Consider the following 18,337-nt stretch of genomic DNA (forward strand, 5'->3'; position numbering starts at 1 on the left):
GAAGAGCAAATCAATCATCTAATACGTATCTAAGACTGGACATCAATAAAAAAATATATATTACACTTAGCTTGAAATTTTGTGACCACAAAAAGATTAAACTTTGATGACTGATTCATAAAACTTTGACCCATTTACCTATGTTAAGTGTCTCTTACCAACTCAAAAATAATCATCTAATTTCATCATTCAAATAAAAAAAATACTATTGTCCATAAATAACCCAGTAAATTTCTGGCACATTATTTGTTACACATATGAATATGTACACAAACTCAAATATCTTGAATATTTTTATATATCATTAAACATCTTAAAAACATGACTTTTAGTGGCTGTGTAAATTTCACATTGTGGTATACTCTAATTATTTTAATCATCCCTCATTCCTAAAAACTTAGGATTATTTCTAATCTTTTACTATTTCAACAAACACCATGAAAAACAGCCTCATAAGTAAATCCAATTAAGCATCCCTGATTACTACCTTATGATAAATTCTTCTAAATGGAACCACTGAGTCAAAGAATATAAATATAAATATTACAACCTCACTTTCTAAAATGTGGCAATATCATTAATCCAGAACAGCTCAGATCCTAGACATCCTGGTAGATGGTCTCCTATCACATTAACATCAAGTTTTCCACCCTATCTCCATGTTGGCTCAAAGGAAATAAAAGCTTCTTTGACCAACAAGAAAATCATTTAAATCCTGTTCTAAGTGAAAAATAAAAACATGATGAATAGTAGGTAAGCTTATTTTTATAGGTCTTCTGTACGTTCATCTGCCTCAAGAAAATGGTTCCACAATACAGTGGTGAAAGTTCTTTGAATATAAAAGTGAATGTAGAAAACTGTCAAAAAATAAAAACACAGTGAAACTTCTTTTAAATGCTTTCTAGGAAATCACATTCCTAAAACATTTGTTAAAGCAACAAAGTAGAAAATAAGGTCTAATGGGCCTTAAAATGAAATTTTTAGAACAATGCTATTTGAAGTTAGGGTCAATAGGGAGGACAACATAATAAAGTTTAACTGCATTTCCATTTTAAAAACCAGGGAAAACTCATAATACTTACTTTGTAAATAGTGCAAAACCATCAATACAAGACTATAGCTGCTTAAAGTACCACGACTGGCATCATTGATTTCATGGTGACTTGCCCACTTCTTAATCACCAGTACTAATGGACGGACTCGATTTTCAACTGAAAGTAAAATTAAAACTTAAAAATGGTAAGAAGACAGTGTAGTTTCTTTGAAAGTTTACATCATTTCTCAACTACATGAAGAGTACCGCCTATGTATTAAAGTGTTCACCATAAATGTCTTATGTCTAAAGCATACCTTAGTTACCTTTTTAAAAATTGCTAATTATTAAATTCATTTTATTGACCTATAACTCTGGTAGCATATATTTTAGTGAAGCAACACATTTTACATATAAAAAAATGGTATTATACATAAACACAATCAAAGAGATGTCAGCATTTAATACAAACATCTTTAAAAAGGAAGAAAGAATGACAAATAAACAGAAAAGCTGATAATTATTTGGAAATAATACTTACGGTATGCATAAGTTCTGAGAAGGAATGTGTTTCTTATTCCAACAATATTGTTTACATTCAAGTCGAAGTCGACACAACTATTAAAAAAGAAATAGAAAAAACTTAAGCAAATAGAAATTAAACTACCTTCCTCATAAATAAATTAATATCCATCCATCGAATGATGTAAATATAGCATGGCCCCAAAAGACAAAGACCTAAAACACTAAAGAAATGAGTGAATATGTACCTGGTATATCATTTTAATTTAGTGCATTTTAAAACTACAAAATACGATTACTATTGAAAGATCCATAATTACTGGTAAGGCTCCAATTATTCTTAACAAAAGTAATGTAAAAGTTTTGCAATCCTTTCCAGATAAAAAAAAATTATGTGACCAAACATTTCTAGGCAAGTTATTCTACTAAATTATATATTCTCAACTAATTTGGAATTATAATATCATCTGCTTAAAAAAAAAACAAAACTGGAATAAAGAGCCAAATAGTACAGACAAAAAATAAATAAATAAAAGCTCTGTCTATACATTATATTCCCTCCAAAAAATTCATAAATTATAGCATCATGCCAAATTTAGCTACTGATATCTGGGCAAAATTATAACAGTCAAATACACAAAAGAAGAGATACTTCTTTAAAAGAAAAGATAAGCAATTAGCAATTTAGGAAAAGGGGCAATAACGATAGCTCTATGAAGAATGGCTAAACTCAAAATAAAATAAAGATTACTCAGTGTATAAGAGTTTTACTATGAGGCTTCCAGTCAAGATAGCAGAATAGATAAATGCGCGGTGCTCAACTCCTGCCACAACCACATCAAAATTACAACTAAACTACGAACAACTATCATTCAGAAACACTTGAAATCTTGCTTAAAGAAAGTCCTACAACTGTAAAATTAAAGAAGCCACATCGACAGTTGTAGGAATGGCAGATGTTGACTACGTTGGTCCTACAACCATGTGTGGCCAATAAAAATCAGGAGATCTTGATTGCACAGGTCCCCACTGAGGAGAGAGGGGTCCCAGCCCCACACCAGGCAACCCAGCCCAGGGTTCCAGTGCCAGGAAGACAAGTCCCCATAACTTCTGGCTGAAAAACAGCAGGAACTGAAACTGAGGGAGACAAAGGGTTGCTAGAGTCCCAGACAGTTCCTCTTAAAGGGCCCTCACTCAAGACTTACTTGGACTTAATCCCTCTGAGCTCCACAGCTGGGACAGCAGCTTTAAAGGTACCAGAGACATAGAGGAGGAAAGTATCTGGCATCAGGAAAACAGCTAGAGGGGCAGCTCTCTCCCAGACAGAAGTGCTGGCAGAGGCTGATGCTACAACGTTCCTTTTCTGAGCCTTCCCCACACAAAGCTGGCAGGTGGATGTTATATCTTAGACTCCATCAACCTGGCTCAACCCGATGATTCCCTGAGATACCTCCCCACCCAGCTTTCAGATCCACCCAAGCTGTTTCCAGTGGCTTTTGCATAAAAATGGCCTGCCATGGCTCATCTTCAGGTTTTCCTAAAATCTCTCAAGCATCATGCCTCAGCATGCCCTATACCTCTCGTTAGGTGGCCCCACGTCTGCCACTAGCAACAGCCAGCCTTGGTTCACAGCCTGGACTTGCCTGGGCACCTTCAAGCCTAGCACAAAAAGCAGCCGTCTGCAGATCGCTTTGCAGCTCATGTTAGGTGGCCCGGGCAGAACACAGGCAGGGGAAAACCTTGGCCTGCATCTCCCAGGAGGTCCCACAGCCAGTGTACTCAGTAGACAGCTTCCAACTACATTGAAGAACCACCTCCATAATCAATACACTCAAGGGGCAGACTCAGTGGGCACCAGAGACACAATGAAGTAAGAGCAGCTCTGTGGAGTAGGCCCCTGCACAGCTAATCACCCATGATGATAAGAGGTCGGTGGTTGCTGCCTGTCTTTGTAGCTAATTAGGTTGGGGGTAAATCTCTCCCATTGATGTGCCAACAGCAATCAAGGTTCGACTACATGAGGAAGGTGTACACAACCCACACTGGGGACGCATCTCAAGTGCCCAGCTTGAGTGATCACTATGCCACTGGACCCTACAGAATACATACTACTTAAGGCCACTTTACAAAGCCTGGGATATATAGCAGCAATATCTAATACATAAAAACAAAAATCAAAAATAAGGAGGCTGCCAAAATGAGGAGACAAAGAAATATGTCCCAAATGAAAGAAGAGAACAAAACTCCAGAAAAAAACTAAACAAAATGGAGACAAGCAATCTACTAGATACAGCAAAGTCATAACACTGGTTATGAGGATGCTCAATGAATTTAGGGGAAGAGTAAATGAACTTAACGTGAACTCCAAAAAAGAAATAAGAAACATAAAAGCAGAACTAGAAAATGTAAAAAAAAAAAAAAAAAAAAAACCAGCCACAAATTAAGACTATATTAACTGAAATGAACAATACATTATCAAAGGTGGAGTAGATACAGTGGAAAATCAAATCAGACACTGGGAAGATAAGGAAGCAGAAAACACCCAATCAGAACAGCAGCAGAAAAAAAAGAATCCAAAAAATGAGGATAGTGTTAGGAGCCTCGGGGACAACTTCAAGTACACCAACATTCACAACATGGGAGTGCTGGAAGGAGAAGAGAGAGAGCAAGAAATTGAAAACATTTGGGAAAAAATGACAGAAAACTACCCTAACTTGAAGAAAACAGACATGTAAGTCTAGGAAACACAGAAAATCCCAAACAAGATGAATGCAAAGAGACCCACTCCAAGACACATCATAATTAAAATGCCAAAGGTTAAAGATAAAGAGAGAATCTTAAAAGCAACAAGAGAAAAAGAAGTTAGTTACCCACAGGGGAGTTCCCATAAGACTGTCAGTTGATTTCTCAAAAGAAACTTTATAGGCTAGAAGGGACTGGCAATAAATATTCAAAGTCATGAAAAGCAGGGACCTACTGCCAAGATTGCTCTACCCAGCAAAGCTATCTTTTGGGCAGATAAAGAGCTTCCCAGACAAGAAAAAGCTAAAGGAGTTCATCATCACCAAACCATTATTACATGAAGTGTTAAAGGGACTTATTTAAGGAAAAGAAGAAGATCAAAACTATGAACAATAAAACGGCAATAACTACATATTGATCACAATTGAATCTAAAAAACTACATATTGATCACAATTGAATCTAAAAAAAACTAACTAAGCAAAGAAGATGAAAAGAGACAGAATCATGGATACAAAGAACATTTTTATGGTTTCTGGATTGGAGGAGGGTGTGGGGGAATAGGTGAAGGGATGAGGGTATTAAGAAGTACAAATTAGTAGTTACAGAATAGCCATGGGGATGTAAAGTACAGTATAGGAAATGGAGTAGCCAAAGAATTTATACCCATGACCATGGACATGAACAAAGATGTGTGGACTGCCTGAGGGAGTGGACAATTCTGGGTGGAGTGAGGCAAAGAAGGAAAAAATGGTACAACTGTAATAACATAATCAATAAAAATATAATTAAAAAAATAAAATAAAGACCATTCAAGAACAAAAAAGGAAAGAAAAAGCTAAAGGAGTTCATCACCACCAAACCAGTATTATATGAAATGTTAAAGGGTCTTCTTTAAGAAGAAAAAAACCCAAAAATACAGACAACAAAAGGGCAATAAATACATATTTATCAACAACTGAATCTAAAATACAAAATGAATAAGCAGAACAGAAACAGACTCACAGATACAGAGAACATTTTGAGTTGCCAGATGGGATGAAGAGTTGGAGGGAGGGAAAAAGGTAAAGGGATTAAGAAGTACAAATTGGCTGTTACAGAACTGTCATGGGGATGTAAAGTACAGCATAGGGAATACAGTCAATAATATTCTAATAACTATGTATGGTGTCAGATGGGTGCAAGATTTATCAGGATGATCATTTAGAAAGTTCTATAATGTCAAATCGCCGCGGTATATACCTGAAACTGATATAATAATGTATGTCAATTGTAATTAGAAAAAAAAGTTCCAAGCCTCTAAAAAAAAGTTTTTCTATGAAAACACTGCCTAAAAATAAAAACTTACTAATTTAACTAAATTTTATTTAAAAATAAAAACTTATCGAATTTACTTTGCACAGCTTTTAATCATAACATTTGAAATTTACTATTTCAGATTTTCTTGTTTTTAGAGAAAAAAACCTGTAATTTTTTGATCATCCATGCATGTTGATAACAATGGATAGTGGTATTAGCACTTTAGATATACACATATTTGGCTTTAGGAAACATATGGTAACAATGGCGCTATGTTCTTTACTTGTGTTTGTGCAAATCTAACAGTGAAATCAGTTTTCACTTCCTCTATGTAACTCAACAGTGAACAAAACACTTAGGTGAAAACTAGTCTGCAATAAAAAACTTTTGCTCTACCCTGGCTGGTGTTGCTCAGTGGATTGAGCACCAGCCTGTGAACCAAAAGGTCACTGGTTTGATTTGCAGTCAGGGCAGTGCCTGGGTTGAAGGCCAGGTCCCTAGTTGGGGGCATGCAAGAAAGAGGCAGCTGATCGATGCTTCTCTCACACATTGATGATTCTCTCCCTCCTTTTTCCCTTCTTTCCCTCTCTCTAAAATTAAATAAATAAAAATAAAAATAACAAAACAGAAAACAAACACACAAAAACGACTTGTGCCCTGGGTGGTGTGGCTTAGTTGGTTGGGCATTGTCCTGCAAAACAAAAAGTCACTGGTTCCATTACAGGTCAGTGGGTTTGGTCCCTGGTCAGCGGTGCGTACAGGAGACAAGCAACGATGTTTCTTTCCTTCCCTTTCTCCCTCCCTCCCCCTCTCTAAAACAAATATTTAAATTTTTTTCAAAAATATGAATTTAGAGCTTTAAAAATATCCATAGTACTTGCTTCAACCTCTACTTCTGGAAACACTAAAGTAATTCTTTATATAGAAAATATTTTAGGCACAAAATGCTTATTTTAACGGGAATGAATGGGTCAGTTAACGACAATATTCACTCAATGAAATACTGAAAGCCATTAAAAATGAAGTCAGAAAATATTCAATGATATAAACAGTGTTTATGATATATGATTAAGTAAAAAATATGATCTCAACATTAATTTTAAAAACTCATGCACTCATTTGCATAAAAAAGGGACTGAAAGGTTTACACCGAAATAATAACATCAGTTATTTTTAGTTGTCAGAAGTGGAATTTTTTTAGTGGTTTGTATAGAAAATAATATAAAATGGAGTTTATAAAGAATAATTAAAAATAAAGTTTGTATAATAATCTTGAATAAGAATACAATTGTTTATATAACCATATATTTTAAAACAATTACAATTTGCTAATAGTTTATTTATGTTTAGTTTATCTCCCTATATCTTTGTGCTTTAGACTTTATTTACTTGATAAAAATTCAATAAATATTTATAGAGTGGAGGGATGTTTTGATGAAGGGAAAGGTTTGAGCCAGGAATATATCTAAAGTTTCACTTAAAATATATATATTCAGTCAATTCTGATTATTAACAGTAGCTACGTTCTATAAAGTCACTGTAAACGCTGAATTAGTGACTACTAAACTATTGCTTCCACAGGAAATAGAGTTATGTCTCTCTACAGGCCTTCAGTCACATTTTCATCAAGTGATTAACATGTGATTGTTTTATGTGCATTTCTGGTTAAGGACACCTTACTTAATACATTACTGAATCATTAACAGTGAACTCACAGCCAAGAGCACTGTAACTCATGCTTGAACAAAGCATATCTAACACACATTATTTTCCCTATGAGGCAGATCACAGCTTTGTACACAGAAACACTGGACAGTACCTCAGCACTAGGCTTGTGGCTATTTCAAACAGCAAAATTATCCACAAAAGCACAAATGTAAAAAAAACAAATAAACATGGTACTAGACTGTAAAAAGAACATTAGGAGAGCTGAAACAAGAAGGCAGAGCATCACATTGTTTAACCTCAACTGGGAACACACACGTTGGGTGACTCAAAATTTCCCTAACTTGGATATGTCTACAAATGACCATGAAAGTGGTAAAAGAATTAATCTAGGGGGAAATGGGATTACAAAATAAATCTCACCAGGTAATGAATTCACAAATATGGAATCCATGGATAATAAGGATTAGCTACGTATATACTTACACTTATATTTCAGTATTACTTTTATAAAACGGGGGTAAGAAGCCGGATTTATCAGAAACCTGTTTTTTTTTTAGAAAATAACACCTTTTTTTAACAAAGAGTCAACATCTAACATTTATATTTCATATTCAGATATTATCTAAAATATTCTAATTCCAATACCTGTAAGAAATTCAGAACCCAGGCTGTTAGAATATATAGTTAGATTTATGACAACCCCTTTGATACATGAAATTTCATCAAGTAAGATATGTTCTTAATGCATTCATTACATTTCTAAAAGGCAAGTGATCATTTAAAAAATGTGAAATATAAATGTGTATATTCTTTAAATTGGGTAGTCTCAAATACTGAAAATTTCAAGCAGAATAACTACATACAATTATGAAAAATTGTTTGGACTATTTTAAAAAATTATTTCAAAGACCAAATCATGTGAATTCTAAAAACTAAAGAAGATAAGCTATTATGTTACAGCATACATTTCTTAATTATCTACATCACAAGAATATCTAAAAATTACCTAACGCAAGTGAAAATAGGGAATTCAGTAATTATTTACCTGACTTTATCCCTGAATTTAACAATTGGCACTTTTGCTCGAATCAGCTGAGGTCTCTCAATGTAGCCAGCTGAAGGATAAAAGATAATGTGAATATCTGTAAATACGTCTCAAATTCATACTGTACCAATGTACAGTCTTTAAAAATAGCATTTTACTAAGCTAAAATAATTTAAGAAAATATAGTTTTTGAGAAAGAAAACAAAAAAAGGACATTATTAAATTCTAAGAATGAAATTTCCAATACCATTTAGATGGCTTTATAATAAAGTTATTTTCAGAAATGCGGTCTAACATCTATAAACATTTATAAAGAAGTTCATCAAAACAATGTAAACATGAAAAATATCTAGGCTAGCAGCAGTGGGATAGCTAAATTCTGGTTCAGTGCATAGCAAAAATATTATGGCAGCATAAAAATCTTATGTATAATCTTAAATGTGTAAATGCTTACAACATGATACATGGATAGTGATACCTCAAAATAAGTATGACCTCTAAGGGAAAGAACACATATCTACATACTTCTTATTCCATCACAGTTTTAAAATATTTTTTTCTGAGTTGAAAGTAATACACTGTTCAGTGTAGAAATTTGGGAAAATACAAAAATGTATAAAAAACAAACTACAAACTTTCCCAAATGAGCAATTTCCTAATGTTTTAACTAAAGAATACCGGTCATAAAAACTATAAATTTGTTATAATGCTGTACCACCAAAATCATAAAATACTTGCATACCAAGCTTCAAATAGAATTTATGTATAAGAATTCAGTGAGGTTTAGTGAAAAATAAGGAATTAAAAGTTCGAGTTCCAAGTACAAGTTCTAATACCAACAAAAACAAACTACACTCCTCCTACAAGTTACTGAACCCCTGGGTCACCAGTCTCCTCAAGTATTAAAAACCAGAAAAAAACAACAACAACAAAAACCTTTCATTTGAATTAGATGATCTCTAAGGTCCCTCCCACATTTAATATCTTATAATTCTAATACCAGATGTTAAAAACCCCCTTAAGGGATGAATTACTCCTTTATTTCACAGATCTAAAAACTGCACTCCACTAAAATAAATGATCTATTTCTCTCCTTTAATATATGTAAGCTGTTCAAGGGTACTAACTTTTTACTTGACTTTGAATTTTCCACCTCAAAGTCTGACAAATAAAAAATATCTATCTGTCAAATGAATGCAAAAATGTCTTTACAACATCACACAGTTAATGTCACTTCAACTGTCCAGTGTTCTGCAGATGTTTAAAATAAATTATTTGAGATGGCTTAACATGTGAATTAAAATCCGCTTAGTTAGCTTATTCAAATAATAAAATCTTATAATAAAATTGCCTAAGTTAACAATTTTGCTTTCTTTTGGAGTAATTCACTTGGGCTTCAACTTCAGTGATCGTATTTTTAAAATCTGATGTCCTAAATTCCATCTCATTTCAAGACAAGATGAAATTCTCTCTCCCTCACCTGAATAAGACTTTATCTGTATCACTCTTTTGGCTTTTCACAGATACTTGACATTACAGTCTACAACCTTCTGAGGAAAAAAACTGAAGCTTATCTGAGTTTTCCACTGCATTCAGTGTGATATCTTGCAAGTAAACTCAATGAAGAACTGTTAAATAAATAGTTACTCTTTTCAATCAAAACTTAAAGGAATTCATTTGGAAAAAAAGATCCACATAATACCTATCCTGATCAGAAAATAAACAATTCTTACCAGAAAATAAGTGAAACAGACATTTTAAATAAATAGTTATGTCAAACGACATATGAACTTGAGGCATATCAGACTTACAAAGTCTAGTACAGAAGTGTTTATGGACTAAGGTGAGTATATGCCGTGCTTCGGTCTTCTGATTTACCTGAAAAAAACACTGAAAAGTTAAAAATAAAGTGTTTTTTCATTATCTGTCTAACCTTAGTGTTTTATTTTCTTAATATCTCAACAAAGACAAAACATATAAAGTACACTTTTGTTTGGAGTTACTTTTCAATATACACTGAATTACATCATAAGAAAAGTCAATCTTTATATTGTCTTTCACACAAGCATTTCTAAATCAATTCCTGATTTTAAACCTAAAACACAATTTTAATTGAAATATTGGAAGAGCCATATATGTCATGTTTTCCCTTAGTATAAATGCACAAAAAGCAATGTTCCCCCCAAAAATAAAGTAACAAAACTTTAACTTTCCATAACATGTTTTATTTCCCAATCTGCACTATGAACTGCTTAACGGTAAGGTTCAAATCTATGGCATCTCAGTGTAAGTTGTGACAACATGATTCAGATATGTGAGTAAGACTGAAAGTTTAGTGAAATGTGCCTGAGGATAGTATAATTACGTGACAGAAAGTTTTAATTAAAACGCCAGTATTCTCCACTGTATTTCTGAGTTTTTTAAAACTTTCCTTTTGTAGGATCCCAAAGCCTAGAAAAAGTTTTTCCTGAAATAAATCTTTCTAATTTCCAGTAACTAGAAGCCAATTTTGTTAGTAAAATAACAGGAATAGTAAAAGCATATATTACCATTCAAAAGATTTTTCTTGTATTTTTAAATAGCTAGACTATAATAACACCTTTTAAAATTATCCCGAAATAATTTAATCTTTGGTAATTCAGAAGAGGCCTCAGCATATTAAAGAGGCTGCTTCAGGTCAGCAATTACTGTGGTATTAAGGATACACAAGGGTATCAGTTAACAGGAAATTCAAATAAACACAATACTAAATAACAAAATTTAATAAAAATAAAAAGAACAAAGCCAAAATATGCGAAGAAATATATCACAATAGCCTTATTTTAAATTTCAGTGAAATCTCTCTTTTTGTATTCCCAAAGTAAGAACTCCAAACCCCATAGTATTTTCAAGGGGGTAAAAAAAGTGAAGATTAAAAATAGAATCACTGAAAATTCAAATGGAAAGGAAATATATCAAGAAGATAATACTGACACATGTTCTTCCTCTCTGCTGCACCCTGGTAACATATATAATCCAATGACAGTTCAAAACAGAGGCAGAGCTCTTTAAATGCACAGTGAAGCCATCTCACTTTAACAACTTAAAAATAAATTAATGCTAAAATTCCTGTTATGCTTATTGTACAAATACCTTAAAAGAAAAAGAAGTATTTCCTGGCTTTTCTTGAATTACTATAAACAAACAATCCAAAGAGCTAATTAAAGCAAAACAAGGTATTTTCCTCAATGACTTTTATATAAAATTTCTTAAATGATTTAATGTAAAAATAAATGTTTCTTTACTTACTGGTTCCTCTTTCACAACTAGACATAAATCACCATCACTTGTCCGGGTACCAAATCCATTTAAAGAGGACCCAACCAAAAAAAGTCTGCTTTCTAGAGAAACAGAAGAGAATTATAAGGTATTATTTATAATTTTAAACAGAAATTCTTATACATAATGGGCATGAAAAATAGGGAAACATACGTGGAAATAACAGCTGAATTTCTCTCTGTAGCTGAGTTCGACAGAGTTCTTTCTTCTTTAAATCACTTACTTGCTGCTGACATGCTTCAAATAACTCCAGTATCTGCTGACTCAACTTGAATCCACCACAAAAAAAAATAATTTTTTCAGAAATGTAAAAGTAATTAGCATAGTGAGAAGTGTAAAACAATACTACCAACAGTATTTTAAAAATAAATACACATTTTCTCCTTAACCCTTTCCAATCAAAACTATTACTCAAGTAACAATAGTTACTTAGTAACTGAAATAGCTACTAACTTACAAAGTAAAGTATAACACACTAATCGCAGATAATTCATAAGTATAATCCATGGGTCAGCACAGACTCCAACCTTCAATTGCTGACTGGTTTTAGATGAGCTAAGGATGGTTCTTATATTTTTAAAGGGTTAGAAAAAACAAACAAATAAATAGATGTGACAGAAACCATATGTAAGTGCAGAGTCTAAAATATTTACCACCTGTCCCTTTAAATAAAACATTTGCCCAAGCCCTGGCATTCATACCAGAAATAAACGGACTTTACAAGAAAAGTCCCTGGTCCTCTACATGCATTGCAAACCACCCTTTTCCCCATCCTTACAATAATGCCCGGAACTCTGACATGTTGTTGGCATCTATAGACAGATCTCCCTATTTATCTACCTATCTGGTTCACACTTTCCCCTTCAATCTAACCTTCCATCACTATAGGTGATTTCCATATCTATAATGAGCTATACTCCACAACATACTCCTACCATTTCTGAACTTCTTTTATTCTAATATTTTTCATTAGTGTTACACTCCCACAGTCATTATGTGGTCTTTGCAATAAAATAGAACTTCTCTGGCTCTGAAATTTTAATTCCAATATACTATCTTGGTTTCAATTTCTTGTCCAGTTCTTCTGTTCTTACTCCCCTCATATTTGCCCTAGCACCACACAGACCTGGATTCCCTCAAATCCTCCTTTTCCTCCCAACCCATCAGTACCTGTATAGCACTACTTCCTGTCCCTATCCAATCTACACTCCCTAACACATCCCTTGAGCCGTTCTCTTTTATCATGCCTTAACATTATCCTGCAAAATCTTAATCTTAGGTCATACAATCACCTTCTCTGCTCTTACATCTGAGATGCTAAGAGATGAAACTGAACAAAAATTTAAAAATCACAAAATTGGCCCTGGCTGGTATGGCTCAGTGGATTGAGTGCCAGCCTGCAAACTGAAAGGTCACTGCTTCAATTCCCAGTCAGGGCACAAGCCTGGCTTGCAGGCCAGGTCCGCAGTATGGGGCATGTGAGGGCAACCACACAGTGATGTCTCTCTCCCTCTCATTCTCCCTCCCTTCCACTCTCTCTAAAAATAAATAAATAAAACATTTTAAGTAATAATAATAATAAAATCTTTTAAAAAATAAAAATCACAAAATTGGCATCTTTTAAATTTAGCCATTAACTTCATATTAAAGTTTACTAAGAAAATTGAGGATACCAGACATTCCTCAGCTTCTTATCTGCAAACTAACGTATCTGAATAAAATGTCATCTCTTTGCCTCTCCTAGACACTGTCAGACAAATTGTCCTCTCCCCATTTTCAAAGCCAATCCCAATATATTCATATTCAAGCCTTAAGTTCACCTCCAGGTCACAAATATTGTACCTCTATCAGCTTTTCAATCTCTCATTTCCAACCTCTCTCTTTAGGCCTTCCTGGGAGCCCATGACAAGGCACATGTCTCACCCACCATTTAAAACATTTTCTTTTATCATGTTTAGAATATTCATTTTCAGGCAGAGGCAGTCTGGGCAACTTGGCAATGAAAGAGACAAAATTTTATATGTAACCCATTCCTTTTATATGTAACTAAAGTTTCTCCCACCGTATGTATAAATAAATAAATAAATAAATAAATAAATCTTCCCACCATTTTCTCCTCCCCTTCACAGCCAAACTTCCCAAAACAGTTGCATACACTCTTAAGTTTACATTTCTGTTTTCCCTTTACATTTCTTTCCTCAATTTATCAATATTTCAATCAATCTTGGATCAGGCTCTTTTCTGTCCCTGTACAATCATATCCATATTCTCGGCTTCCATTACCATCTATATACTGATACCTACCAAATAAATGTACATTTCTAGTCAATACCTTGCCCCTGAATTCCAGATCTGTATATATTAAACTATCATCTCTAAATATCTAATTTGATGGTTCAAATGCACATTAAAGGCAACATGTCCACACAACTCATGAGACTCCTGCTCATCCTCTTAATACCTGAGACAATACACACACACAAATCTTACTCCTCTCAGATTTTATTTTATTTCAGTGAGTGATACTACCATGATCCAGATGCAGAAGCTAGAAACTTGGAAGTAACCCTCAATGTCTTCTTCTCCATCTAATCCGGTGGTTCTCAACCAGGGGCAATTTCGTCCCCCAGGGGATATCTGGCAATATTTGCAGACATTTTTGGTTGTCATGACTGGACGTTAGTGGCATCTAGTGAGTTGAAGCCAGGAATGCAGCTAGACATCTTTAGGATGCACAGGACAGCCCCTCCACACCAAAGAAAAGTTTGTCCAAAATGTCAATAGTTCAGAAGCTTAGATGAGCTAATTAACCTAGTATTAAATTTTATCAATTCCACTTCCCAAATATAGCTCAACTCCATCATTTTCTCTTCCTCTTAACTACCAGCACTTCCTGATTCAAGGCACCATTACCTTTCATCTATAATACTCAATACAATAACTTCCCTACATCCACACTTGTTCGACTTCATACAATGAAGTCAGAATAATTCTAACTCATTATTCTTTCTTCCTGAAAAAATCACCACCGTTCTTATGCTGAAGACCTAAAGGACATACAAGTGTTTGTATGGTCTGCCCCTCTCCCCACTTCTTCCACACTGCAGCCATTTTCCTCCTAATCAACCAAACTGTAGCCACGTTGGCCTCCTTTCAGTTCTTTGCACACCCCTTTCTACATTAGGACCTTCAAACATGCTGTTCCTTGTCTCTACACCCCACCACTCTTTCACTAGTTAACTCCTACTATTCTTCAAATCTCAGCTCAAATACTACCTCCTCTAGGCCATCCCTCAGCACTCTGTAATTTTCCTTCACAGCACTTATACATATATAATAACTGTGATTTGCATGGCTGTTTTTTTAAAGATTTTATCTATTTATTTTTAGAGAGAGGGGAAGAGGGAGGGAGAAAGAAACAGAAGGAAATACTAACATGCAAGAGAAACATCGATTGCCTCTGGCGTGCCCCCAACTGAGGACCTGCCCCACAACCCATGCATGTGCCCTGACTGGGAATAGAACCAGCAATCTTTCAGTTCACAGGCCAGCGCTCAATTCACTGAGCCACACCAGCCAGAGATGCATGGTTGTTTTTCAGTGGATCTACCTCTTACTACACCGTATGTACATGGTAAAGAGACCATGTATATTTAGCACAAAATTGTGGCACATAGCTGGCACTCAGAAATATTTGTTGAATACTAAATAAATACAGGATCTAATCTACTCTAGGAGTTTCAATTGTCACTTTTATTGTAGGTGACTTCAGGATTCAAATCTCGGTCCCTGGCCTTGCTTCTGAAATACATACCTCTAGTTCAGCTATAACACATTTTTCTGCAATACCAATTAGCTTATAGACAATTGGTAAGTGGGAGAATAGTATCAATTTAACCTGTCAGTTGGGTTGATTCATACTACAGAACTGAAACCCTGGAATTGTAACTTTCATAAGAAAGAAAAAGAGCCCTCAGCTTGGCTGCTGCACAGGCAGGAGTCCTTACACATCTAAAACTAAACAGCAAAAGAAACACCTGTACTCCAGGTTCCCAATCAAAAAAACATACCCCCAGCCTCACACAGTTCTCTGCTGGTGTATTTCCTTCTGTGTCTACTTTAACAGCAGCCTCATTGACTCAGAGCTCCACTTTTAACTACCCTGGCTCAGTGCCAACCCCAAGGCAATCTCAACTCTACTCTGTATATTCTTAACTCCCTCTTAGCAGCATCCGGCTATGCTAAGCCACCTACTGGTCTGTCCAATTTATTTCCCAAGGCAGCAATTATTATTCTCACTAGTGTTCTGGTTACAAAATTTTTGGTCTGTTCCAGCCCTATTTTCCCATAGCCCTATATTCTTCGTGTACAATTTGCAGAACATGAGGTTTCTCAAGAGCACAGATGTTGTAGCAGATTTTCCCAGTTTCAAATAGCTCTCGATAGTTCCTCAATGAGCTTATATACCCCAAATCTAGGTTCACTATCTGGAAGGAGTCCAGAATCATGTCAATTAAAGTCAATGATGTCTCTCTCTCTCTCCCCGCCTGTCTCCCCTACATTCAATCATTCCACACATCCTATCAATTTTCCTTATACATGGTCTCTCACATCTTTTCCACCTGCCACAACTGAAAGCTCCAACACCTCTCATCTGAGCGAATTTAATAGCATTCAAGGTAGTCATCCATCTTCCAGGCCTTCCTTATCCCAAACCAAACTCCACTAGACCATGGGAACTATCTTCCCAGAAATACAAATCTAATTGTGCTATTCCTCCTCTATTCTGAAGCCTTCAATGGCATTGCACTGTGAATTCAAGGCTCCAAACCACTGCTCCATTTTCATGACACACTGACCCTCCCACTCACTTTACACTGTGGCAGAGATAAACCATACAAACCACTGAACACACTGCTGGCAAAGAAAGAGAGTCAATAAATATTAGCTATTACTATTACAAATTACCTGATATTGCAGTCAGTTCTAAGAATGTCATGTCCCTACCCTTGCCTTTAAGCACTTTAAGTTCCTTTTTATTTTTTTTGATTATTAGAGACAAGGGTCAAATCTTGGTTGTGTCACCTAACTAGCTGTGACCTTGAGCAAGTTATTTAGCTTTTTGAGCCTCAATAAAATTAGGATAATATCCATGCCATGGGGGAGTTGATAAAACTAAATGACATATATAGAATGCCTGCAAAAGAAGAGAAATCAGTTTATACTAGTTTTCTTAATAAGTGTTCATTTAAAGAATGAGCACAGAACTAATTGCTTGCCTTGTTTCTCTCACAAATATGCAGGTAGAGAGTAGTATTCAAAGAAATTTGTTTAACAATAAAATGTATCTTTATCCCCTTGATGTAAATGCTTATTCCAAGAACGTAAGATTTAAGAGAATCTTTTTCTAGGCAAAGAAAAAGTTATTAATATGGAACCATACTTTACTGGATATTAACTAATGTAAATTATGTTACTAAATTTACTGAGACTCAACATATACCTAGTTCATATGCAGAACTAGTAGTTATTTAGTTAGTTTTAATAATTAATAAAAGTTTTAAACATATAAGTACATGCAAAAATAAAGCTACAATACTTATAAATTCCATAAAAATGAGTCTAACTGCATACATATATTAAAATTCCATATGTAAGGTTCTTATATATTCATTCAAAAAATTGGTCTGATTGCATTTGTATCACAGGCTTTCAGCATGATAAGAGTTTCTTTAAAATGAGAAAGCAACCCTGGCCAGTTGCTTAGTGGTCAGAGCATCGTCCTGATAAACCAAGGTTGCAGGTTTGATCCCCAGTCAGGACACATAGAAGAGGCAAGTAACGAATGCGTAAGTAAGTGAACAACAAATTGATGTTTCTCTCTCGCTCGCTCTTTCCCTTCCTCTCTTTCTCCCTTCCTCTATCTAAATTCAATTAAAAAAAATAACAAATAAAAAATAACACCTTAATGAGGAAGCAAAGAAAGGAAAAAGGGGCAGAGGGAAAAAGGGTATCAAAACATCCCAAGTTAGTCTTTTCTCATTGTACCTTGCTTTTCCCTGCCTCCCACAGGTTTTGCCCAACTGCTTTTCCTACTTCATAGTAAGAAAAGGATGACAAGGAGGGAGGTATAAGGGGACTAAATGGTAATGGACAAGAACACAATAAAGATCAGATCTCAAAGAAAGAATGACAGTCTTTTTAATAAATAGTGCTGGAACAACTGAACAACAGCAAAGAACTAAAGTTGGACCCATACTTTATATTATATAAAAATTACCTCAAAATGTATCAAAAATCTAAGAGCTGAAAATTCTCAGAATAACTCTCAGAATAACACCTTAATGTTATTAGACACAACCCCACAAGCTTAAGCAATCAAAGAAAAACAGATAAATCGGGCTTCATCAAAACGAAAGCTGTTGTGCTTCAAAGGTCACCGTCAAAGACAGTAAAAGGACAATCACTGAATGAGAGAATATACATATAAATCAATAATCTGACAGTGGTCTAGTACTCAGAGTATATAATGAATTCATAAAACTCAAAAATAAAAATAATCACCACCACCCAAAAATGGACAAAGGATCTGAACAGGCAGTTCTCAAAAAAAGATACACAAATGGCCAACACACAAATGAAAATATGACCAACATCTTTAGTCATTAGGAAATGAGATGCCACTTCACACCCACTTGAATGACTATAATC

General features: G+C 34.7%; 1 protein-coding gene across 3 annotated transcripts in view; it reads right to left on the reverse strand.

Moving 5' to 3' along the window:
* Window positions 1-18,337, reverse strand: part of TENT2 (terminal nucleotidyltransferase 2) — a 54,651-nt gene that overhangs the window by 22,652 nt on the left and 13,662 nt on the right. For 2 of the 3 annotated variants that reach the window (XM_024563503.4, XM_045197848.3), the window contains exons 5-10: window positions 11,780-11,894; window positions 11,597-11,688; window positions 10,120-10,198; window positions 8,309-8,378; window positions 1,575-1,651; window positions 1,083-1,211 (exon numbers count right to left, since the gene is read on the reverse strand). In XM_024563503.4, coding sequence (XP_024419271.1) covers window positions 1,083-1,211; window positions 1,575-1,651; window positions 8,309-8,378; window positions 10,120-10,198; window positions 11,597-11,688; window positions 11,780-11,894 — 562 coding nt within the window. The remainder of the gene's footprint in view (window positions 1-1,082; window positions 1,212-1,574; window positions 1,652-8,308; window positions 8,379-10,119; window positions 10,199-11,596; window positions 11,689-11,779; window positions 11,895-18,337) is intronic. The other variant, XM_024563504.4, reaches the window with a different exon arrangement.

The sequence above is a fragment of the Desmodus rotundus genome, chromosome 1 (assembly GCF_022682495.2).
Source record: "Desmodus rotundus isolate HL8 chromosome 1, HLdesRot8A.1, whole genome shotgun sequence".
Taxonomy (NCBI): Eukaryota; Metazoa; Chordata; class Mammalia; order Chiroptera; family Phyllostomidae; genus Desmodus; species Desmodus rotundus.